This window comes from Volvox carteri, assembly GCF_000143455.1.
Source record: "Volvox carteri f. nagariensis unplaced genomic scaffold VOLCAscaffold_29, whole genome shotgun sequence".
In the NCBI taxonomy this organism is placed as follows: domain Eukaryota; kingdom Viridiplantae; phylum Chlorophyta; class Chlorophyceae; order Chlamydomonadales; family Volvocaceae; genus Volvox; species Volvox carteri.
In genome coordinates, this window is record NW_003307572.1 from 1,061,612 (window position 1) to 1,084,243 (window position 22,632).

The following is a 22,632-nucleotide window of genomic DNA, read 5'->3' on the forward strand; positions in this document are numbered from 1 at the left end:
CGCAGAGAGGGCAGAGGAGTGGATCAGAGGGCTCACTGCAAGGGCAACTACGGCAACGGTCCTGTTCGCAGGCAGGGGGCGGATATGACCGTGCGAGTGCGCATGTCAGTGCGCGTGTGAGTGTGAGTGTGAGTGTGAGTGTGAGTGTGAGTGTGAGTGTGAGTGTGAGTGTGAGTGCTGGGCCGCGACCGCATGCCCCCCTGTACGGAGGTGCGGGACGAGAGCAGGGAAACAGCTAAAAGTTGCTGTCTGAAGGACCACCTGATCACCGGACCATCATGGCTCCAGAACCAGATGCACTTACGTCGTCATGGCGGTGCTGCTACTGCTGCTACTGCTGTTGCTGCTGCTGCTCCTGGCCGTGGTGCCACCAGCGCTGGGTGTGGTGCTACTGCCGGCGACGCCATTGCCCACCCCTAGGACACCGGCTGCAGCTGGGGCAGGTACGGCACTGCTAGTGAAGGAGGTTGCGGTAGTTGTGGTAGTTGTGGTGGTTGTACGGACTAGCAGCTGTACCAGATGCGGTCGTCCCACCACCTGACGTCGCTCCATCTCCACAACGCGAACGGCGCCTCCGCCGCCGCCTGCATGCCGCCGCCGCCGCTGCTGCTGCTGTAGCGGACCGGCGGGACCGGCTCCAGGGAGGTCTACAACGCCGGCGACGGGGATGCCGCCACCGGCGGGCAATTCAGCCGCCGCCGGCGCCGCCGCTGCCACCTCATCACGCACGACAATGCGCTGCAACCGCTGCAGGAAAAGCAGCAGGGTCGGAGACAGGTCCGCGAAACGGCGACGAAGCACCGCACCGCGCTCGCCGAGGCCGCCGCCGCCGTCAGCAGCTCCCGGCGGTGGCCGCCCCGCAACCGCCGCCGTTGCTCCTCCGGACATGTCGTGCCGCAGCGGAAGCACAATTGCCGTACCGTAGCGGAAAGAACTGATCTCAGCGGCGGAGGTCGACGGCGCTGCGGCGCCATGGCCGGCGGCGGATCGAGGGTGTTTGCGATGCCGTTGCATCTGTAAACTTGACAACATCCTCTGAGAGAGGGATCTGTGCGACTCTGGCATGCAAGCCCCGCTCGGCTTTTGTCTGATGTCCGAAGATCCAGGCAATATAAGGTGCAGAATTCTCCGAATGTATCGACTGCATCGCCAACCTCTGGTCCATTTACCCGCACCGGACACAATATCTAGCTAACCCCCGGCGAAGCTCACCATAGGCTCGCTCCGAGCGATTTTTCTCACGTCGGCAGCGAAGTCTAAGGGCGAACGGCCGAGGTAATTTAGACCGCTATCCTCAAGAAATCGGCCCCACCCTTCGGAACCCACAATTTCGAGTAAATAAAAAAGAGGGGGCCTGCCCTTTGCCTTGACATCCTCCCCTTATGCTGAAGAACGCAGATCTAGAAGCCTTTTCAATCTCCCTCAAACCTAAAGAAATCTTGGTTGCAAGTAAATATATAAAGATAAAAAGGATAAAGAGAGAGAGAATTAGAGTAAAGATAAAAGTAAAAACAGAAAGTGTAATATCAAAGAAGTTTACATGGAAAACATAAATAAAACAAGAGATAAGATAGAAAAGAAGAAAAATGATATGGAAAGACACGGAAGAAAACAGGATAGAAAGGGAGCTAACAATTCAGAAAAAGCCAGATAGACCAAGGGAAGCCAGAAGAAGGGAAGAGGTTAGAAGAGCACAACAATAAGAAGTATAAGGGGAAGATCACAATTCAAGAGCGGAAGAAAATAAAGGAGAAAGGTAATAGGTGAAGGATGAAAGGTAAAAGGTGAAAGAATAAGACTGAAGGTGAAGGTGAAGGTGAAGGTGAAGACGCGCGTGTTGAGGGGGAAGAGGAGGGGAGAGAAGGAAGACGGTAATGGCGGGTCGGAACCTGCACCTCAAGAGCTCGACCATCACAAGTGGCTGCTTTACGGATATTACGGCACACGCCCGTACACCCGCTGCTGCCGTACCCACACGTTACGTGCTCACACCCAAACCCAAACCCACTCCTCTCCGCGCTCATGTGCCTGGTTGCCTGGCTACCTAGCTGCTTTCCCCGGCCCCACACCCGTTCTCTTGCCCCCGCTACCCCTCTGCCGATCCCGCTGTTATGTCTGTTATACTGCGTCTGCTTACAGTTTTTCGACGGCAAGCCACCCGCCCCACCCCACATTCACAACTTAGGGGAGGACAACGTAAAGAATCGTAACATGGATGAACACACATTTGCATCTCATCACCCAAGCAGGCCCCCATATAACATAAACATATAGACAGACAGACAGACAGACAGACAGACACACGGACACGCACGCACCTGCGGAGCGGAGCTGACGCGGAAGACGCTTTTGAAACCGATTCCCTTCTGACCGATGTAGCCTGTACGAGCATGACGTCATCACACAGACATGTGTGAGTGCGCGTTTGTGTATGTATGTATGTATGTATGTATGTATGTATGACTTAGATTTTTTGTATGTATGTATGTATGTATGTATGTATGTATGTATGTATGTATGTATGTATGTATGTATGTGCGTGTGTGATCTCCTGAGTGCAGCGATGAGGGAAATACGACGACGGCGGTACATGGGAGAATACCTTGGTACTGAAGCATGCTACGTGTTCAGTCCGATGTGTTCGGATTTTACAAGGAGTGGTGCTGCAGTAGCGAACGGTGATTAGGTGGTATGTCTGTCTGTGTGTCTGTATGTCTGTGTGTGCCTGTCTGTCTGTCTGCCTGTCTGCCTGTCTGTGTGTGTGTCTGTGTGCCTGTGTGTCTGTATGTCTGTATGTCTGTATGTGTGAGTGTGTGAGTGTGTGAGTGTGTGAGTGTGTGAGTGTGTGAGTGTGTGAGTGTGTGAGTGTGTGAGTGTGTGAGTGTGTGAGTGTGTGAGTGTGTGAGTGTGTGAGTGTGTGAGTGTGTGAGTGTGTGTCTGTGTGTCTGTGTGTCTGTGTGTATCAATCAAAGCCGCGGAAGGAGCTCCCGGTGGTGTGTCCGGGTTAGGCCGTGTCGGGTATATGTCGGGTGAATGCGACTGGGCATACACACTCACTCTCACACAAACACACAGACACACACAGACACAGACACGCCCTAGATTGAACACCGGACCGGGCAGGCCCTTCCGCCCTTCTGGAAAGCGGCGAAGGGGAGCTGGGCGGAATAGCTGCTATGCGTGTTGGGCGATATATAAGGCGCAGAGGGAATGAGATAGGGTTGGGGGTTGGGGTGTGTGTGTGAGGGAGGGGGGAAGGGGGCAAACACACATACACACCTGAACATCGTTTGTTGATATGGCCGTTGAGATTCCCTGCTGATCATCTACAGACGATATCTTCCATCCAACCCCCCACCACGGCAGTGCCCCTACCAGCTACTGCAACTACTCGGCCACCCCCCCTTCCCCCCTTTTCACACGCGCACCTGTCACTCGCGACTTGGTGGAGGCCCCCGCGTCGCACAGTGCCCGCAGGTTGGCGGGGGAGAACCCCACCTCGTTGTTGGCGGCGGTGATGACGTCCCGCTGCAACACGAACTCCAGGCAGGGGGTCACTCCGGCAGGGTAGGAGTTGTCGTCCGCGTTCTGAAGGAATGTACGGCAAGGCACGGAGTGTGACGGCAGTAGCAACAACGCCAGCAGCGGCAGCTGTAGCAAGTAACGGCAAAAAAGCAACCAGGTTGGGCACAAGGGGCCTGTACGGACCATAAAGCTGTAGGGGGGACATACCGCGTCAGAATCGCAGGCGCAGCGCGCACTGAGACCACCTGCATATAAGATACACGCGGCCAACCAATACACACACGGTTTTCCCCCCCTTAAACACCCTCCCTCCTCTCGCCTTTCCCCTCCCTCCTTCCCCTCTCCCTCCCCTTTCCAAAAGCCCCCCTCCCCCCCCCCTAACGACCACCTGCACCAGCTCCATTACGAAGTGGCTGTCCGCGGAGTACAGCTCCGCCGCCAGCCGCTGCAGCGCCCGACCCGTGCGGGCAGCCAGCCGCCCGCTGAGCGCCGCCGCCTCACCCCCCAGCTCCAACCCCTCACCGAACTCCTCGCGCCGGATGGACTCCACGAAGCGCCTGAGGGGGGGTTGGGAGAAAGGGCGGGCGGGCAGTGGGGCGGAGCACAAGTATTGGCGGGTAATGGCGGGGGGAAGGGGGGACTTTGCGGAGCTGTAGGGCCGTGGAGATACCACTTCCTTCATCCACGGCGCTTCACGTCCCCCCCTTAGAAACACACACACACGCACACACACACGCGCACACACACACACACACACACACACGCGCGCGCACACGCGCACATACACACCCCACTTTCTCACCTGCACTCCTCCAGTGTCATGGGGACCGCCACCTCCACCACCTTCTCCTCCTCCTGAGATATCGGTTCACCACCACCACCAGCAGCAGCAGCAGCACCACCACCACCACCACCAGCAGCAAAACCGGCAGAGGTTATTGCGGTGCTCCCCCCCGTTGTGACCGCAGTAGCAGAGGAGCGGATGTCGCCCCAGCCATTGCCCGAGGTATCGCCGGCGGCAGCAGCAGCGGCAGAAGACGACAGATTATGGTCGTACTGCTGCTGCTGCTGCTGCTGCTGCTGATGGTGATCATGCTCCGCGCCTTGCCGTACATCCACATCCATGTCTTCCACGCCCGCCGCTGTCTCGAACTCCCAACCCCTGGCGCCGTCACCCTCTACCGCTGCCGCTGCCGCCGCCGCCGCGACGGCGCCGCCGCCCTCGTCGTCGCCATCCCCGCCGCCGCCGTCAGCCCCTCCGCCGTACAGCCGCCGCCAGTCCTCCTGCCACGCCTCTACACCCATGCAGAATCCCAGGTGGTGCAAACAGCTGCGCGCCACTGCCGCCAAGTGCTGCGGCGGCCCCACCGCCACCACCTGCCGAAGTAAGGCGACATGCAGCGTTGGACCCACCATCATTCCGCAGTCCACGACCGCACCAGCGCTTTCAGCTGCTGCTGCTGCTGTTGCTGCTGCTGCTACTGCCGGAACACCCCCTTGCGCGAAGTTGTTGCAACCGCGCGAGTCGGCGCTGTAGCTGTCTAGCGCCGCCGCCAGGGCCGGCAGTAGCACGGTCTCGGCCAACGGGGCGAGCAGCGGCAGAGGTAGGTGTGGAAGTACGGACAGTACGAAGCGGCAGGCGGCGGCGTTACCTGGGTCGTCATCAAAGTCGAACGTACATTCAGGGACCACTGCCGTACACCTCACTGCCGTTGACGCCGACGCCGTCCTGGCGGCGCCGTCGGAGCCGCCACCTCCGGGAGCTGCAGGTCGCGCCAGGATCGGCCCGCCATCACCCGCCACCTCAGCCCTGTCGTACATGAGTGCAGCTCCACCAGAGGAAAAATATAGACGGAGGATGGGATGATGTGAGGGAATAAATGAAGACCAGAACAACAAACGATCAGGGCTTTGGAGACTAATCGAGACGGGGGACATACATACACCTCATGCAGCCCCGGAAGAGAGGCTCTGCGGCCGCAGCCGCCTCCGGACTCGCCACGTCACGCCGAGCATTTCCCCACCCCTCTCTCTCCCCCACAAACCCCCCACCACATACACACCTGCCAGCCGCCTGACGCGCCAAGTCCGCCAGCGCCTCCCCAAGGTGGCGGAAGAGGAGCACGGTGGGGCAGCCCGCCAGGCCCCCCGCCGCCGCCACCGCGGACAGCAACGCCGCCGCCACGCCCCTCGCATCCCCCACCGCTGCTCGTACCATCACATCCGCCGGCGTGGCCGCGTGAGGTAGCTTAATCAGGCGCCCTCCCGCCGCCAACTCCAGGGAGGGGCCTCCAGCGGGCGGCAGCGGCAGCTCCAGAACCGCCATCCCTGAGATTGAATTGGACGACATGAAACGGGACGAGCAACGGGCTGGACAACTCCATACAGTCCGGGAAACAGACTGTCAACGGAGAGGAGAGGGAACGGGAGAGGAGAGGGAAGAGGAGAGGGGAGAGGGGCGCCGGCTCAGGGGCAGGGCGGCGCAGCTCTGTGCTCCCCCTCAATTACATGGAGGCCGGTGGTTGGTCCTCCTGCTCCTCATGGGGTTTAGGTAAGGGTTTTAGGGTTTTAGGCTCCTCAGACAAAGAAGGGAACAACCACAAAAGGGTGGCCCCGGGGTCCCTCTATCGGGGGGAGGGGCGGGGAGGGGTTGTTACCACGGGTACGCATACCGGTACGGCACATACACACCTGCCGCAGCGGCCCCCTCCGCCCGCAAGAACTCCTCAAGTGGCCCCAGCTCCGACTCGAACAGCGAACTCCACTGCGTCACCAGTCGCAGGTCACTCAGCTCCGGAGCGGCACGGAGGGCGGCCAGGGCCGCAACCCGGCCCACACAGCCCAGAGCGCCAACGGCCGTCGCGGATGATGTGACGGCGGCGGCCGCCACCGTCGCCTCGGGGATGCAGGGTGCAGCGGCTGCGTCGGCGTTTGAGGAGGAGGTCCAGAAGCGGTAAGAGGAGGAGGAGGAGGAGGAGGAGGAGAGCGCCGCGGGCGCCAGTGCGACAGCGGAGTGCCAGCCCAGCGGCGGCGTGGCGCGGCCGCGCGACGCCAGCGCCAACAAGCGACCCACGGGTCCATGTCCCAGACATTCGACGCGGTGCACTCCGTAGTGGCAGCACAGCGCGCGCGACACGACGGCGGCAATCAAACCTCCTCCTTCACGGCCTTCGGGGCAGCCGCTCTCCGTGGTGGCGGTGGCGACGACAGGGGCGGCTGCGCCAGCACCCTCCCGTTCAACGTCATCGTCATCGTCATCGTGAGTGCCAGTGCAGTCAATGGTCGCGCCCGCCAGTCTGCAGCTCCGAAGCACCTCCGCAACCAGCTCCAGAACCTGAGGACACACATAGACACACACACAGACACACAGACACAGACACACAAAGAATCGCAAAACACGTTTCCTTCAACCCTCCGCCCTCAACCCTCCGCCTTCCGCCCTCAGCTGAATGGTGTTCTCAAGGACGGTCCCTCGCAGGCAGATGGCGGGTAGTGAGGATGCCTCCCCCCCCGTGTGTGAGTTGTGCCGGTGTGCTGCTGCCTCGAGGCATCCCTAGCCCCGACGGTGAACTGATAGCTGCTCGCCTAGTCCGTGCCCGGCCCCCGTCGCGTGCGCTAACGATAGGTGGCTAGCGCGAGTTTCTTGGACCCTGCCGGCTCCCCCGCAACGGAGATTGGGGCCCTGAGAGATTGGGGGCCTACTTTCTAATAGGGCCCCGTGCCGTAGTAGGAAGGGGTCGGGTATGTACTGGGTTTCCGGGTTTCCTCGGTCCTAGTGAACCCCCACCCAAAGAGCCGGATCAGGCCGAGGCTGGAGAGGAGTCTTGTTTCGTGTTTCAGGCTCAGTGAACGCAAACTCGCGTGACGGAGCCTTGACTCGTGAGACCGTGCGGGCGTACGACATGATTAGGAGGGGGGTTTAAGAGGCCCCCCTCGCGCCCCTCTCCCATCCGCGGGAGAGAGCTTAGGCAGTCTTCCCCTTGGGGCTGGGCAGCAGCCCCTCTGTGGCCAGTGTCGTCAGGCCCGGACAGATACTTGTAACCTTCACACATATATACACACAAACATACACACAAACATACACACAAACATACACAAACATACAAACATACACACAAACATACACACAAACATACACACAAACATACACACGAACATACACACAAACATACATACAAACATACACACGCACACTCGCACACCTGGTGCAGCGGCGCCCGAGCCGGGCCGTCCTCATCCCCAGCCAAGGCCGTCACGAGCCCCAAGTCCCCGGACACCTCGAGCGCGGACAACAGCGAACAGCCCAGGCCCGAGGAAACATACACGCATGACACCGCGGAGGCGGAGGCAGCGGCGGCATGGGCGGCGGAGGCGGAGGCTGCAGCACTCATCTTGGTGCCTTCCGCCGCGGCTATAGACGGCAAAACGAGCTGTAGTTGTAGCTGTCGCGCCAATCGCTCGGCAACGCGGCGCTCCAGCTGGGCCAGGGAGAGGAGCGAACAGCCTCCTCGTAGCTCCAGAACCGCCGAGCGGAGGGCGGCCAGGGCGGTGGGGAGGCGCACTGCCGGCTGCGGCTGCTGCTGTGGCGGCAGCGGCGCTGCTGTTGTTGCTGCTGCTGTCGCGGTAGCGGCGGCAGTTGGGGCGGCTGAAGCTGTCGGCAGTGGCTGCTGCTGCCGCTCCTGCTGCTGTTTCCTTTGCAGCAGGAAGCCGACGAAGGTAGCCAGGGCTTGCAGCCTGCGCGGTGTGGAGCAACGGGCGTGACGTGGCGGTTGAGAGGAGGGAGGAGGTGGAGGAGGGTGAGGAGGAGCGCAATGGCTCCCGATCTCCATTGCGTGTCAATGCGTGCTTGGCAGCTCGCATCCACTAGTGCACAGTAACCCACACACACACATGTGGGACGTTAGGAGCCACCATTACGTACACAGCTGCATAAGCCTCGTGACCTATCCACGGTAGGAGCTACGGAGGGGGGACCAGCGGCACAGGTGGCCAGCAGCCCGGCAAGTGCTTGCCGCTCGTCTTGCCGCCTCCTTCGGGCCCCCTCCGCGCGGGTCCAGCATGGAAGCGGCAGGATGCGGTGCTGCCAGAGACATGGCGACAAGAGACGGCACCTGTCCGAGAGAGCCAGGGTTGACACAGATCTACATGCCGACACACACACACACACACATACAAGGCGTATACCCCCCCCACACACACGCCGAGGGGAGGAGGCACGCGGGAAGTTGGATGCGGATTAAAAAAGTCGAAGCTGGGGCTCCTCCGCGCCACCACCCACTTTTCATGGCCGGAAGCCCAGCCGCGAAAGGGGTTGGCCCCGCCGCCGCCGCTGCCGTCGCCGCCGCCAGCGTTGGCGGCTCCGCCACCCCCCTCCCCCCCCGGCCCCAGCAGCCTCTCCCGCAGACGCGACAGCGCCTGGGAGGTCCACCCCGCGGGGGGCCGAACAGCCGCCAGGGCCGCCTCCACACGCTGGAACGCATCCACCAGGCCACACAGCCCGGCCGTCTCGGCGGCAGCGGCGGCGGCAGCCGCTGCCGTCACGTGCTTGCCCCCGCGCTTTCCCCCCCGCAGGCGTTTCGGCGACCGCAACAACGCCGTCCGTAGCGCCGCTCGGTCCGCCGCGCCGCGGATGTACGGCTCATCGCCGCCATCGCTGCTGTCGGCCTCGATCTCATCTTTGGCTTCCGTCTTGCCACCGTCGTCGCTTTCCTCATCATCACTATTACTGCTACTACTGCTGCTACTACTGCTGCTACTACTGCTGCTACTACTGCTGCTACTACTGCTGCTGCTACTGCTGCTGCTACTGGAGCCTCGCCCCCGGCGGCCATCCGCTTTGGTATCACGCTTCCCTGCCGCCGCCGCTGCCGCCGCCGCTGCCTCGTCGTCGCAGTCTTCCAGCTCCTCCTGCTCCCCCTTCTCCTCCACCGCCTTCCCATGCGTTTGCGTTTGCGGCCGGGGAGCCATCTGCCCCCGCATGGCCGCGTGCAGCACACGCAGCATCATGCGGAAGAACTTGTTCCGAACCAGCTGCTCACCGAGCCTGCCGATGCGCTCCTCCGTCTTGGCGGGGGAGAAGTAGTAGCTGTCGGACTTCCCGGCGCGGCCCACCTCGCCGGCGGTGCTGCGGCCCTCGGCTGCCTGGCCCTCCAGAATGACACCTTCATCGGGTTGGAAACAATTGGATTTGGTTGGAATTTGGATCCGGATGTGGATTTGGACTGGATCGGCATCAGGCTGCAAACCGCTTCGGTGGAGAGTTGCAGGGAGAGGTAAGGCAAGGGCTCATAGACATAGAGGGCTCATAGACAAACAGCAGGCAGCACCCTCCCCTACACCTCCCCTACACCTCCCCGCCAGATAGACCACCACGTGCAGCCCTACACGGCCTTATGAGTCACCGCCACGCCAACACAATGGTGTACGGATGTACGGCTGGCCGTACATCCCTCGCCCTCACCGAAGAACTGCTGGCTGAGCAGCGCGGCAACCGACTCGTAGAAGGCCTCCGCGGGCTGGGGCTGCACCCGGGCGCCGCCCAGCGCCTGGGATACCACCTGCTGGAATACGTCCTGACGGGGGGTGTGGGGGGTAGGGGGTAGGGGACAGGGTAGGGGGCAGGGTAGGGCAGGGGGCAGGGTAGGGTAGGGGGCAGGTAGGGGGCAGGGTAGGGTAGGGGGCAGGGTAGGGGGTAGGGTAGGGAAAAGACAGAGGAGCGACGCGGCGGTGCGGTGCTCCAACTCATTGCGGGGGGTCGCGGTGGGAATAGCGACAGGGGTGAATGCAGGGGAGGACACGGGGAACGAGCCCGGTGACCCACCTGGAGCTGGCCGGAGCCGAACTCGCCTCCCCGCGGTACGCCGAACGCCTGCGCGGGGGCCCCCACAAACAAACAAACAAACAAACAAACAAACATACATACGCACAACCATATAAGCCAGGAGAAGGGAGTCCAAGAAGGGCGCGGGGGGAGTCGCTTTGAGCTCGCACCCTCTAAACACCGCATTCGGTTGGGCCCCCCCCCGGGGTGGTTCGTCTTTCCCCCCGGGGTGGACCGGGAGGTGGGGGTGGGAGGAAGGGGTTGCGCATGGGTGCCCCCACATTCCTTTGCCCACATCGACAAACAGACAAACATACAACGGGGCGTACCGTACGGCAAACAGGGGCAACCTCCCTCCCTCCCTCCCTCCCCCCTCCCTTTTTCGATATCTTCCCCTCCGGCCCATATTCTTCACCATGCAAACAGGCACGGTCCCTCCTGAGAAAGAACGACAGTACGACACCGCATACCCCGGGCATACCGACCTCCGCAATGTGCCGCTTCGCTATCCCCTTCCTCGACACCAACTTGGCCTGATGCGCGATGGTGGGGTACGGCATGGCGACCAACATCTCCAAGTAATCCTGCACGGGCTCCGAGCTACGGGTGGCGGTGGTGGCGGTGGTGGTGGCGGTGGCGCCAGCGCCAGCACCCGGGGGCGGGGAAGGTGACGTCAGGGCCCCCGTCCGGGTCCCGGCCCCGCTGCTGCCGGTGCCGGTGCCCGGTGCCCCCTCCCGCCCCCCTCCCGCCCATTCGCGAAATGCCGCCATCTGGGTTTCATGTACACGCAGCCGACCCCGCATGGCGGCGTGTACGGCACGCAGCAACATCTTAAAGACATCGTGTCCCGCCAGCTTGGACACGGCGGCCTCCGTCTCCCGCTGGACTCGCTTCGGGAGTTGCTGCTGCTGCTGCTGCTTCTGATGGTGGTGGTGGTGGAGGGAGCTGGCTCCGGAACCCGCAAGCGTCTGCAGCCATTTCGTGTTCCCGGCGGCGGCCTTGGCCTGCGCCAGCGGCACTGCGGTACAAACCGCCGTCCGTGCAGCCGTCCGTACAGCCGTCCGTACAGCCGTGGGAGAGAGGGATGGAGGCAAACGATAGGGGAGTACGGAGAGCGAGGCTCCTCATCACTTTGACAACCAACGGAAGGAGGGGCCTACTTTCCTTTCTCGGCAACGAGCTCTCTCTGGTGTCGGGCCCATACGCCCGCCGCCCTCCGCCCCCTCCACCACCAAGAATGGACGTCTGCTCAACAGAAGGGTCGCACGGAACAAACCACCCTGCCTTCCCTTCCCCCACCCCTCCCTGTAGGGTTTCGGAGCCGCCACTGCTGGCCGTACAGTCGCCTGCTGGCCACTCCGCCGTACAATGGAACCCTAAGGATGGCCCCACATGTGAAGGGGCTCTCCGAGGGCGAAGCGAAGACATCGAAAACCGAATGGCTTCCCCCTGCCCATGGGGGTGACCCCTCCGCAGACGACAGAGAGCCAAGGGGGGTAGGGAACCACTTCCTGCTTTTACTCAACACCCTTTCCTTCCCCCTCCCTCCCTCCCTCCCCCCCTCTCTTCCCTCCTTTCCTCCCCCCTTGAGCACCGACAGGCACTGCGTACACACACACACACACTCACTCACTCACATAACCACTTTGTGGCGATGTGAGCCGCCGCGTCATCGAAGAACTGCGACCCCCTCCTCGGCCCGCTGAGCGCCTCCCGCACCAGCTCTTGCAGGGCCGTCTGGTGGGGGGAGGGTTGGGGGGGGTGGCCCGACGGCGATGACCAACCGCGTGCACGGACAGGGCTCAGACACGACCCAGCCGCAAGCAGTGATGCGGGGGGAGTTGCGGAAGCCACGTGGGTACGGCAGGCAGTTGCAGCAGTTGCGGTGGCCGAGGCGACAGACGGCACCATGCGGAAGTCCCAAGAGTTGCCTGACTCCTGACTCGAAACAGTGAGCTCAGAAGCTACAGCTACAGCAGCAGCAGCAGCAGCACTGGCTCTGAAGCTGCCCAGGTAAGCAACACATGCAACAGTACGACAAACGTTCGTCCCCAAGCCCAGTGCGTGTCTAGCAGTATGTCTGTATGTCGCAGCCCCCCCCCCTCGCATCTCTTCAATGAGCCTGCGGATCCCCGCTCTCCTCCTCCTTAGCTGGCCGCACTACTCCCTTTGGAGACCCACGGACACACCCCCAGGGGAGTGATGATACCCTCGGTACGACACAACCACGAAACATACGCAATACATACATACATAAATACATACCTGCAGCTGCGGCCATCCAAAGTCTTCGCGCAGGCCGTATGACTGTGTGTGTATGGGGGAGCGGAGGGGGGGATATATGTAAGTAAGCATGTAAGTAATTAGTCTGTCTGTCTATCTGTCTGTAAGTATGTGTGGCCCTAGCAGTGGGTGGGGTAGTGCACGCGGCGGTGTTCAGGCAGGGCCCACTGATTTCCACACCAGCAGGTCTTCCCCCTCTTTCCCCCCGGGGTATTTCCCCCCACCTTTACCCGCCCACCCCCTCCCGACCACCAATGAAAGCTCCCCCGGTCCCCTGACCTCTTCACACCAGGGATAGGGGGTAAGGGATAGGGGCAGGGTGTTACTAGGATTGTAAGGAAGGACCCCACGACGCCGCGCACTTCCAGCCCAGCCCCGCAAGTACACAGGTGCAACAAGAACAGCTCCTTCCCCCCCGCTCCCCCACACACTCCCCACACGAAAACTTCTTGCAATGCAATGAAACTCCAAAATGAGGAAAGTCAGAGGCCCCAGAATCGCCAGGGGCGCCCACCCCACCAGCCACCAACATCCAGCGGGGCAAATCCCCGCGGGCGAAAACAGCCACCTGGTCACCTTGCGCAGGTGTTTCCTGATCAGGATATCATTTTTGGGTAGCCCCACATGGACACGCCGCGCAACAGCACCGGCGGCGGAGGCAGCGAGCCCTGGTCCCTCCTCCGCCTCCTCCGAATCCTCCTCCCCTGCTGAATCCGCGTCATCGCCCTCCTCCTCGTCGTCCTCCTCCTCCCCGTCCTCGTCCTCGTCGGCATCCTCCTCCTCCTCCTCTGTCCCTGCCCCCGCTGCTGCCTCCCGCCCCTCCCCCCGCAAAGCAGCTAGGGCCTCAGTGACCTTCCGAGAGAAGTGAAGCTGCTGCTGGTCGTGCCGCCGAGGGTTCGTAACCTGCGTATATATGTGTGTATGTATGTAAGTATACATATGCGTGTATGTCTGTCTGTATATATGTATGTATGTGTGTATGTATGTAAGTATATATATATGTATGTATGTATGTATGTATGTATGTATGTATGTATGGGCGGAGGGGAATTATTTGCAAGAAACAAGGTACTGCCAAGGCACTGTTGAAGTGGGGGGGGGGGACGGGGTGATGAAAGAGTGTGAGTGAGGGTGTGCGAGCTGAGGGCATACACACACACGCACACACACGTGCGACACGCACGCGGTGGCGGCCTCACCACTTGCTCCCGACGACCCGTTTCCATTTGCCGCTTCGAAACCATGAAGTAGTAGACCGCATTATCCAGGGGCAGCGGCGGCCGTCGCTGCCCCGCAGTGCCCGCTAACAGCGCCATCGCCTGCTGCTGGTGGTGGAACCCCCGTTGATGCTGCTGCGGCGGCAGCGGCGGCGGCGGCGGTGGCGGCGGTGGCGGCGGCGCGGCTGCCGCGGCCACCGCCGTAGGCGGCCGTCGTGACACGTCAGCTGCGGCGCGCAGCGCCGCTACCTGCTCGTCCTGAATGGCAATCGTGGCAATGTTGACGTACAGCAGCAAGTCGTTGACCACAACTCCCAACTGCCGCGCCATCAACCAAGCACACAGTTCCGGCGCCTCACGAGCAGGTGGCCAGTCTCCCGCTGCCGTACACACCCTCGCCGCCGCCGCGACGGATCCCAGCACGCCGGCAAGCAGGACTGCACCTTGCGGCGTGGCAGCCCCCGCCGCGGCGGCACGTCGACACTCCTCCACGCCCTGCAAAGCAAGCTGCTGCCGTACGGCAGCCGCCACGTCGTACGCTGTAACGGCAGGAAAGGGTCCCGTTGGCTGCGGCGGCGGTTCCGGCTCCTGTTCGCGGCCCCAGCCGTCCCGCGCCTTGAGCTGCGGGTGCTGTTTTCCCCGCCACTTAGACACTGCCTGCTGCAGGCCCGGAGGGAAGTCGGCGGGGAAGAATACCCTGCGCACGTCGGGGTGGTCCACTAGCGGCCCCAGCCGCAGCGCCTCGTAGCTGTCCACCACCTCCACCTGGCTGAGGTGCTGCTCCAGCTCCCACAGCGTCACCACACACCTAAGGCCGCCCACGACACGTACGCGTCAGGGCGCAGGGCGGAGGGGGGAAGGGGGGAAGGGAGGGGCGACATAGGAGCGGGATTCGGGACTATCTGGCACCTTTCTGATGGAATGGCCACTTTCCTTTGTACGTACGGTGCACTTTTTCGCGAACAGCTGACCTGCAACACATATACACAGATATAATATAATATAAACAAAAATAATAATATAATTAAATATAATAAATACAATATAATACAATATTCATATAATATATATATATATATAACATATATATATATATATATATATGTATAACACATATATGTATAACACATATATGTATAACACATATACATATATATATGTGTTATACATAATATAAAATAAATATTAGCATGGCCCCTGCGCAAGGATAAAAACTCGAGCCACATCGCGGTTCATCAGTAAACTCGCACCACCCATCCATCCATCCATCCATCCATCCAGCCCCCGGGCGCACCTTGCCGCGCAGTACGCTGTGATGTTGGCGCTCACTCGGCGATCCAGGTGCATCAGATTGGCCAGATTGCGGGGCGGGTGCAACCCAAGTGACTCGAACGTCCTGGGGAGGGGGAACGGAGGTGGAGAGCAAGTGGTAGTGGCGGTGCGGGGTGTGTCTGTCTGTGTGTCTGTGTGTGTTGTGTGTATCGAGGGGATTGGATGAGTGGATCGATGCGTGCGTGCATGTGTGTCGGTTTGGGGGAGGGGGAAAAGAAACCGCCCGTGGCATTCCGAGGGAGGGATAGAACCGGGAGAAGCGAAGCTCGGAAAACGCTCAGGATATCCCGCTCAAAGGTTATACAATCAGCAATCTTACCGGCCTGCAAGGTAGAAGTTTTGAAGCCAGTCCTTGACGCGTTGGTACGACACGTAACGGGAGATGCGGTTCTGCTGACCCAGATGGGCGCCTGCTACAGCAGCGCTAACATCGGACTCCAGGATCTCAGTCCTAACAAACTCTACGAGCTCTTCGGCACCCGCGGCGTTTAAGGTGGCCTTCCAGCGCCATTCTCCGTTCCACGCCTCCATGCGGGCTGCGGTGGTTGCTGATTGCACCAAATCGTAGACTGAAGTGTGGCCGTGATGAGACGGCACCAATGGACTTTGGTAGCAAGCTTTCCATTCTTCCTCAATGCGATTGAGCTGTAGGCCGTCAGGATGGTACAGCAGCAGGTGTCGCAAGCGATGCACGAACCTAGGGTCCATGGCGGCACCAAGAGCTTTTCCGTGTTGAGTGGGTTTACATATCTTCAAGGTGGCCTTTCGCTTGGTAACGCGTGCTTGTTATGTCTCGTCTTTTCAGGCTATGTCGCAAATCGCAAGTCAGTTTAAAAATAAGACCGAGTTAATCTATCGTGCCAATGCTTTCCTTACAAATTGTGTATGAGGAATTAATTTCTTAGCATTGGCCGTCTGTCGGTTGCCTATAAGCCGTCGGCAAAGTTGTTCAGTGCTGTCCAGTCTGTGTGCCGTAACGGCTAAAGTGCGATGATGTGGAGAAAGCCGATAATGTGTAACGACACATCCGCGCCCAAAACCTCCCTCGTATCCAGCCGATGCGCCGCTAACCGTGTCGACCGTTAATGCGTTGTACAGCAGCAGCTCGATCCGAAATCAGACTGCGAACACCAAAGAGAGCACATCGCAGGACATCATCGCCAATAAATGCAATCCGATAAGATTTCACTTATATGTATGAGAGTTACCGATATGTTAACTACTGGCTTGATGGCTACAAGCTTCACGAGCTTGTACGTTCTAGTCGAGCCTGATCTGCTCATGAATAGGATCATATAACCTCCAAACTACCGGTACTGATACTTTACTGCGCTCGCACACAACTGTTCCAGTGGCCAGTCAAACTACGCACAAAATGCATATATCATCTCGACCAGCGCTCTTATCTTAGGCAGGCCGGTGGAGGTCCGGTCAGGAACGATGGCTCATGCTTCCCAGCAATGTCCACACAACATATAGTAATTCGGCCTTCTGGATATCTCACATTTGAGACCCTGAATGTTCACTTGAGCAAGCAGTACACATGACCAGTATGGTTCCCAACCATGAAACACCGCCGCGGTAGAAAGACAACTTCGGTTACCTAGGGCTACCGTGTGGGCCCCTCGTGTGCCCTGTGTGTGTGTGTGTGTGTGTGTGTGTGTGTGTGTGTGTGTGTGTGTGTGTGTGTGTGTGTGTGTGTGTGTGTGTGTGTGTGTGTGTGTGTGTGTGTGTTCCGGTGGTACTCTCTCCGTGCTTCACCTCCGCCATTTATTTCCAACTCCAAAACATCTTTCTTCTTCATTTCCATTTTGCTTAGGAGTCCCTGCAGCTTGAGCTTGTGCATCCTAGTGCATCGGGACGTACATAGCTCCCTGCCCGCGAAATGGAGCTCGTCCGTGCAAGTATCGAAGGGCTTGTCCGGTCCGTAGTATAACTCTAAGCATCGCGCGTTGCTTCACAGATTGCGGCAGAGGCATGCATCGATCGTACCGAGATTATGCGCAACTCGTGGGCAAACTGCCCTTCTTCCTTGCCGGTGGATAAAAGATAAAAGGCTAGCAATACCATACATTGACGGTCAGGCCAAGGACCTCAGGAATTTGAAAGCGGGCGAACAAGTGACTTTGGAGTCACTTACTTGTTGACATAGTGTGGTGCGGCCTAACACCGTAAGACCTAAACGAATGCTTCGCGACAACAAACCCTGGGTCGCTGCAAGCTCTTTCTGGTAGTTTATCTCAAGCAGAAGGTCGTAGGCCGGCTGGTGGAAATCCGGTCAGAACGATGGCTCATGCATGCTCACCGTGAACACTATTTATGACATTATTCGGCCCGCTTGTACTAGAGGCCCTACAAAATAGAACAAAAGTAAATTCTCTGCCTGACATTATGTGCTGTTCACGGATGGCCGGCCCTATCTTGACCACAGGCCGCGTCATAGAACTGCCAGGATACGGCCCGCCTACAGGCCCGAATGCACTGCAATTTCACAATACTACATTAAAATCATAAACCTTCCATAACCATGCTAACAGATTTCCAAAATACTACACCATCAAGGAAATCGCCTCCTGGGCCGGTCATCCGTGAACAGCAGCCATATTGCTCCTGCAAAATTGGGCTCGTTCATAGGTACCCAATCTATAGATCATGTTGCGGACGTCATATGAAACTTTCAATTCGTGAGCCGATAGGTGAGGTACATAGTTGATAGATTGTGTTCTAACCGATTAACGGGCGCCATAACCACCAAGTGCCTCGATCTGTCGATCAGTCGAGCCCTCGACGTTTGATATGCTGCTCGTGGCCTTCACGTGTCAAATCTATGGCCTCCAAATGCTTGATGGAAATTGTTCAATGCGCATACATGAAGAAGGGACGCGCAAGAAAGAGGGATTTGTGTTCCAGCGCAATCCAAGAACAAGTGCAATGCCAAAAGCTTACGCAATAATTGGTCTGATTTATGTGAGTCTAAACGAAAATAAGTAATTAAAAGAGACAGCATGGCATGCAGCACAACAGTGTCACCGAAGTTTCTGTACAGTCAAGGTTCAGCCCAGACGTTCAGCGGCCTCGTACCACAGGGTTTTATATTAGAAATGTATACATTCATTACTGAAAGGAAAGCGGAAATGAGGAGCTCCTCTCGCGCTTCTGCCGAGGGCCTTGTGGGGCCAGCTCCTCGCTTTGTTAGGCAGGCATAATGTAAATAATGCATGGATCGCTGTGATACGGGCGGTAGTGCATTTGTATCATAATGCACGCCTAATTTGGACAATTGTTTCCGTTGGTCATACCGTTGCAGTGAAGACTGCAGGCGCAACAGGGCAGCATGCTTTACTAAACGAACATGCATTTCGGGATTCTAAGAGCTTGTAGCTCTTGCAAAGCTGTAGTTTATATGGGAGCGATTTATCCATAACAGTTACTGCTCTTTTTGTCCTTTCTTTTCAAGTTATCAGGGGATAGTACATAGGAAATCGTAGCCAGTCTTTTTCTGGCGGACCCTTTTTGTGCACTAAGTCCAAAACAACGGAGCCTTGCAGGCGGAAAACGCAATTGCACGAAGGCGCACGGAGCTTGACACAACGGTCTCAGAGCCTTCTAAACCAGTAGGATGTCGTTGTTAGCACCCTCTCAGCAGTGGATCGTGGGCATCTGTTCGGTCGTATTCGACATCGATGTGGGGCAGCGCATAGAGCACCTTGTCCCCGAGGCATGTCTCTCAAAAGAGGAGCAGCACGATGTGGCATTCCATTCATTCCCGGTAAGCATTCCCCTTTCATGACTTTCTGCGACCATTTTCGTGACGGTACTGACGGCATCAATACCGCCGCGACGCCCAGGACTCGATGTCTATGGAGCTGCATGCTCGAACTTCCATAAAGGACAGGTGCGTACACCTTTGAGGCTACTGCGCGAAGTAAAATTTGGCCCGGTTGTGAGTTGGCACATATTACCTTCCCTGGGGGAGAAAAAGCTCCCAGTCCAACCACTCCGTAAACTTTCTACCGTCCCTCCCTGCCCTCAACCACCCTTTGACTGGGCATCTCTCCGGATCCCATAATAATGTCCTTGGGGCCCTGGGGCCCTGATGTGAGGGCCTGCTGTCCTAACTCCAAAGCTTTACGGCGCAATACCCCTCTTCGTTGTGAACTTCTGTCTGAGGCTCCAACTCCGTGTTGCTTCTATGTCATGTCATGGGAGTTGCCAACACCTACGAAATCTCCCCCACAACACACACACGCATACACACACACACACACACACACACAAACCCATCCCCGCGCGCCGCTTTCCCCGACCCACATCGCGACCCACATCGCGGCCACATCCTCTCCTCCCCGCATTGTGCAGTACCTTCTTCTTCCGGATAAGGCGGCGAGGCAGCCTGACGCGGAAAGGTCCCTCAGCTTCAGCAGCGCCATCAACGACGGGGGCGGCGGCGGGGGCCAACCCTGACGAGGGCGGCAGCGGCAACAGTGGCGGCGCAGACGGGCCCGCAGCCCCAGGGCCGCAAGCGGCTACTGCTGCTGCCGATGCCGATGCCGATGCCGATGCCGCCGCACCGGCAGCCGTGCCTGCGAATGGCAACGGCTATGTCGTCCAGGACGAGCAGCCTGGCAGCAGCGGCGGGAGTGGCGATCACCCTAACGAGGAGAAGTTTCTGTACGGGTGGGTGAGAAGAAACGGACTCCCCAACAGGGGAGGAGAGAATAAGGCGGTTTAGCACGGCACGGCTGGGTCAACAGAGTATTGCAGGGAGGTTCCCGACTGAGCGGCCCCCGGGAGAGGGCACCCCGGGGGGGGGAGGGCAGCACCCACTTTATGTAGAGACTGAGTTTCGTTAACCTCCGAAAGGCCTCCGATAGGCGCTAGGCGCTAGGCCGCGTGATTGTCCCCCCCACTCCAGGAGGGCCCCCTCCGTGCGATGTGCGGGTCCTGCTGGCGAAGGCGAAGTAGAACCCCTCTCGTTATCACGGTCCCCCATGGTTTCTCATGTCCGTGCGCGCAGCCCCTCCGTAGCCCAACTTGGCCCTCACACGCCCCTCCACAACCCCCGCCCCCGCCCCTGTGCTGCTTGCGAATACGCACCTGCTCTCCCCCCCCGCCCCTCGGGGCTGATGACTTCATCGCGTAGGACTCACGGGGGGCAGTTTCGGACTGTGAGGACGCAGTGGCAGTTTATTTCTGATTTTCCCGCGTATGATCTCCCCTCCCCCCTCCCGCCCGGCCCCTTCCCCCCCTCGGCTCGTGGTTCGTCTCCCCCCCCCACCACCGCCTCCCCGTGTGGGACCTCAGCTTTGTGTTTTGTCGTCAACGCCAGGACGCCTCACTGCGGCGGGGTGGCGAGCAGATGAGCGTGGTGGTGCTGGCGGAGCACCCCCTGTCCGCGGCGCTGCAGCCTCTGGCGGCGGTAGCGGGACACCGGTACTTTGGCAGCCCGGGCAGGGGGCCGCTGCTGCAGGTGTGTGCGTCTGTATGTGTATACACGTGTGTGCGTGTGTGTGTGTGTGCGTGTGTGTGTGCGTGTGAAAAGAGAATGTGTTTAGGGTTGGGGGTTTAATATGTACCTTGTGAGGTGGGGGTGTTGTGTTTATGTGTTTCGTGTTTCGTGTTTCGTGTGTCGCGCTTCGTCCCCTTTTGAGGGTGGGGCCGGGGAGGCGGGGAAAGGCGGGGGGGGGAAGCTGCCAAAGGATGGTTTGGGGAAGGGTTGTGCGTTACGCAGATCATCAGCTGGTGCATGATGACGTGATGGCCGTGAGGACGTTAGCAACACGAGTCGTGTCCCGAGCAGAGTAAGGGAAGATGTGGCAGGGGGGGGTGGGGGTGGGGGTTTCGGAGCTACGGAGGGAACTGAGCCCCTCAAGAAGAAACCACCTGACCCAGATGTACGGCACAAGACGAGGAACATCCCGGACGAGGGGAGGCGGGGGAGAGGGGGGAAGGTTGAGGGGGACATCTAGGTTTTTTTGCTTTTCGTTTTAGGCTCTTCCCGAGTCCGGAGGTGGGTTTGCTCCCAGGAGTGTTAGTTGGCAGTTCTCGCCTGTCCCTCTCCCCCCCCCCACGCGCATGTGTATGTGTGTGCACAAACCCCCCAACCCCCCTGTTGTACAGGTGTACGAGGAGGTGTGTCGCTGGCCGGCCCCGGTCTCCGGCCCCCAGCTGCAGCTGCCTCTGGCCTTCACCACCCTCACCGCCCGACTACCCGCGTGGGGCACGCTGCCGTACCCTTCCAACGTCACTGCGGCGGAGCAGTACGGCGGAAACACGGTGGGAGCCGGGGAAGGGGGGGACGGGGTGCTGACAGGAGGGGGGGGAAAGGGGGGACTGGACCTACGGATGCTTGTGAGGGGGGAGAGGGGGAGAATGGCGCGGGACTTGTGTACGGCAGCTTGAAGGGTTAAAGCGATTGGCACTGCGATCGAGATCCAGGTTCGCGTACGGCACGAACATCGACACTTGTGTATCTACCTGTTAAAAGAGATACACCCACACACCAACCACTCTCATACACCCGCGCCATACCGTTCTCACACCCTCTCCCACCCCTCCCCCCGTCGTCCGTCACACTCCCTATCCCGCACAGTTGCCGTACCTTCGCAGCAACTCCTCCCGTACGCTACTGCTCACTGGCGGCGGCAGCTTTGCCGGCCGAAGCTCCTCAGGCCGGCAGACGGACGACGGCGGCGCCACCTCCGGGACGCTGCCGCCGCCTCTGCCGCCGCCTGGCGGCGGCGGCAGCGGCGCCGTCGGCGCCTACCGCACCTTGAGCGGCATGTCTGGCGGTGTGATGCTGTCTCCCGCTAGCAGCACTACCACGACCGCCTCGGCTCTGCTATCGCCCGCGCCGTCCTTGCCCACCCTGCCGCCGCTGGGTAGTCCGGCGGCGACGGCGGCGGCGTTGGCGGCGTCTCCCTTCCTCAGCTCCTCGGGGGGAGCTCTGGTGGGTGGGGGTATTGACATGGGGGTTAGTGTGTGTGTGTGTGTGTCGTACGGGTTGCGTCGGTGGGATCTTGAAACATGACAGGCGGCTGGCACAGCACAGGCCCGGGAGGGGAGGAGGGAGGGCGAGATGGGGGAAGGAGGGGGAACACCGTGCCGTGCTGTGTGTTTTATACTTCGTCGTACAATTACCTGTCGCCTGACTGCACTGTCATTGCCATTGTGTTTTCCTGGCCGTGACCCGCCGCCGTGTTACCCTCTTCCCCCTCCCCCCCCCGGTGAGGAAGGCCGCCCAGCTCGCCGTGGCGCCAGCTCAGCAGCAGCTGGAGCGGGCGGGGTCCTCTGGAGGAGGGGGAGGGGGTGGCGGAGGCGCCGACTCGCCCGGTCGTACAGGCCACCGCATCTCTGCCGTACTGGAGCTGACATTCAATCCGGCAGGCATTTCCGCGGCAGCCGGCGCCAACGGTGGCGGCGGCGGCGGCGGCGGGCCGTCGCAGTCCGGCGCAT

General features: G+C 59.7%; 2 protein-coding genes across 2 annotated transcripts in view; one reads left to right on the forward strand and one right to left on the reverse strand.

The window, feature by feature from the left end:
• Positions 1-17,327, reverse strand: part of VOLCADRAFT_93075 (uncharacterized protein) — a gene marked incomplete at both ends in the record, with an annotated part of 34,404 nt that extends 17,077 nt beyond the window's left edge. Inside the window, 24 exons of the mRNA XM_002952409.1 lie at positions 535-747; positions 807-962; positions 2,319-2,380; positions 3,429-3,651; positions 3,914-4,082; positions 4,583-4,902; positions 5,233-5,335; positions 5,589-5,853; positions 6,217-6,859; positions 7,728-8,003; positions 8,797-9,195; positions 9,454-9,686; positions 9,986-10,097; positions 10,346-10,393; positions 10,831-11,363; positions 11,983-12,082; positions 12,611-12,652; positions 12,867-12,909; positions 13,197-13,531; positions 13,828-14,653; positions 15,140-15,241; positions 15,497-15,822; positions 17,170-17,270; positions 17,318-17,327. Coding sequence (XP_002952455.1) covers positions 535-747; positions 807-962; positions 2,319-2,380; positions 3,429-3,651; positions 3,914-4,082; positions 4,583-4,902; positions 5,233-5,335; positions 5,589-5,853; positions 6,217-6,859; positions 7,728-8,003; positions 8,797-9,195; positions 9,454-9,686; positions 9,986-10,097; positions 10,346-10,393; positions 10,831-11,363; positions 11,983-12,082; positions 12,611-12,652; positions 12,867-12,909; positions 13,197-13,531; positions 13,828-14,653; positions 15,140-15,241; positions 15,497-15,822; positions 17,170-17,270; positions 17,318-17,327 — 5,640 coding nt within the window. The remainder of the gene's footprint in view (positions 1-534; positions 748-806; positions 963-2,318; positions 2,381-3,428; positions 3,652-3,913; positions 4,083-4,582; positions 4,903-5,232; positions 5,336-5,588; positions 5,854-6,216; positions 6,860-7,727; positions 8,004-8,796; positions 9,196-9,453; positions 9,687-9,985; positions 10,098-10,345; positions 10,394-10,830; positions 11,364-11,982; positions 12,083-12,610; positions 12,653-12,866; positions 12,910-13,196; positions 13,532-13,827; positions 14,654-15,139; positions 15,242-15,496; positions 15,823-17,169; positions 17,271-17,317) is intronic.
• Positions 17,328-18,796: 1,469 nt separating this feature from the next.
• VOLCADRAFT_118103 (uncharacterized protein) overlaps positions 18,797-22,632 on the forward strand; it is a gene marked incomplete at both ends in the record, with an annotated part of 9,947 nt that continues 6,111 nt past the window's right edge. Inside the window, 7 exons of the mRNA XM_002952333.1 lie at positions 18,797-18,946; positions 19,026-19,072; positions 19,537-19,854; positions 20,482-20,647; positions 21,298-21,309; positions 21,352-21,453; positions 21,770-22,126. Of these exons, the coding sequence (XP_002952379.1) occupies positions 18,797-18,946; positions 19,026-19,072; positions 19,537-19,854; positions 20,482-20,647; positions 21,298-21,309; positions 21,352-21,453; positions 21,770-22,126 (1,152 nt within the window). The remainder of the gene's footprint in view (positions 18,947-19,025; positions 19,073-19,536; positions 19,855-20,481; positions 20,648-21,297; positions 21,310-21,351; positions 21,454-21,769; positions 22,127-22,632) is intronic.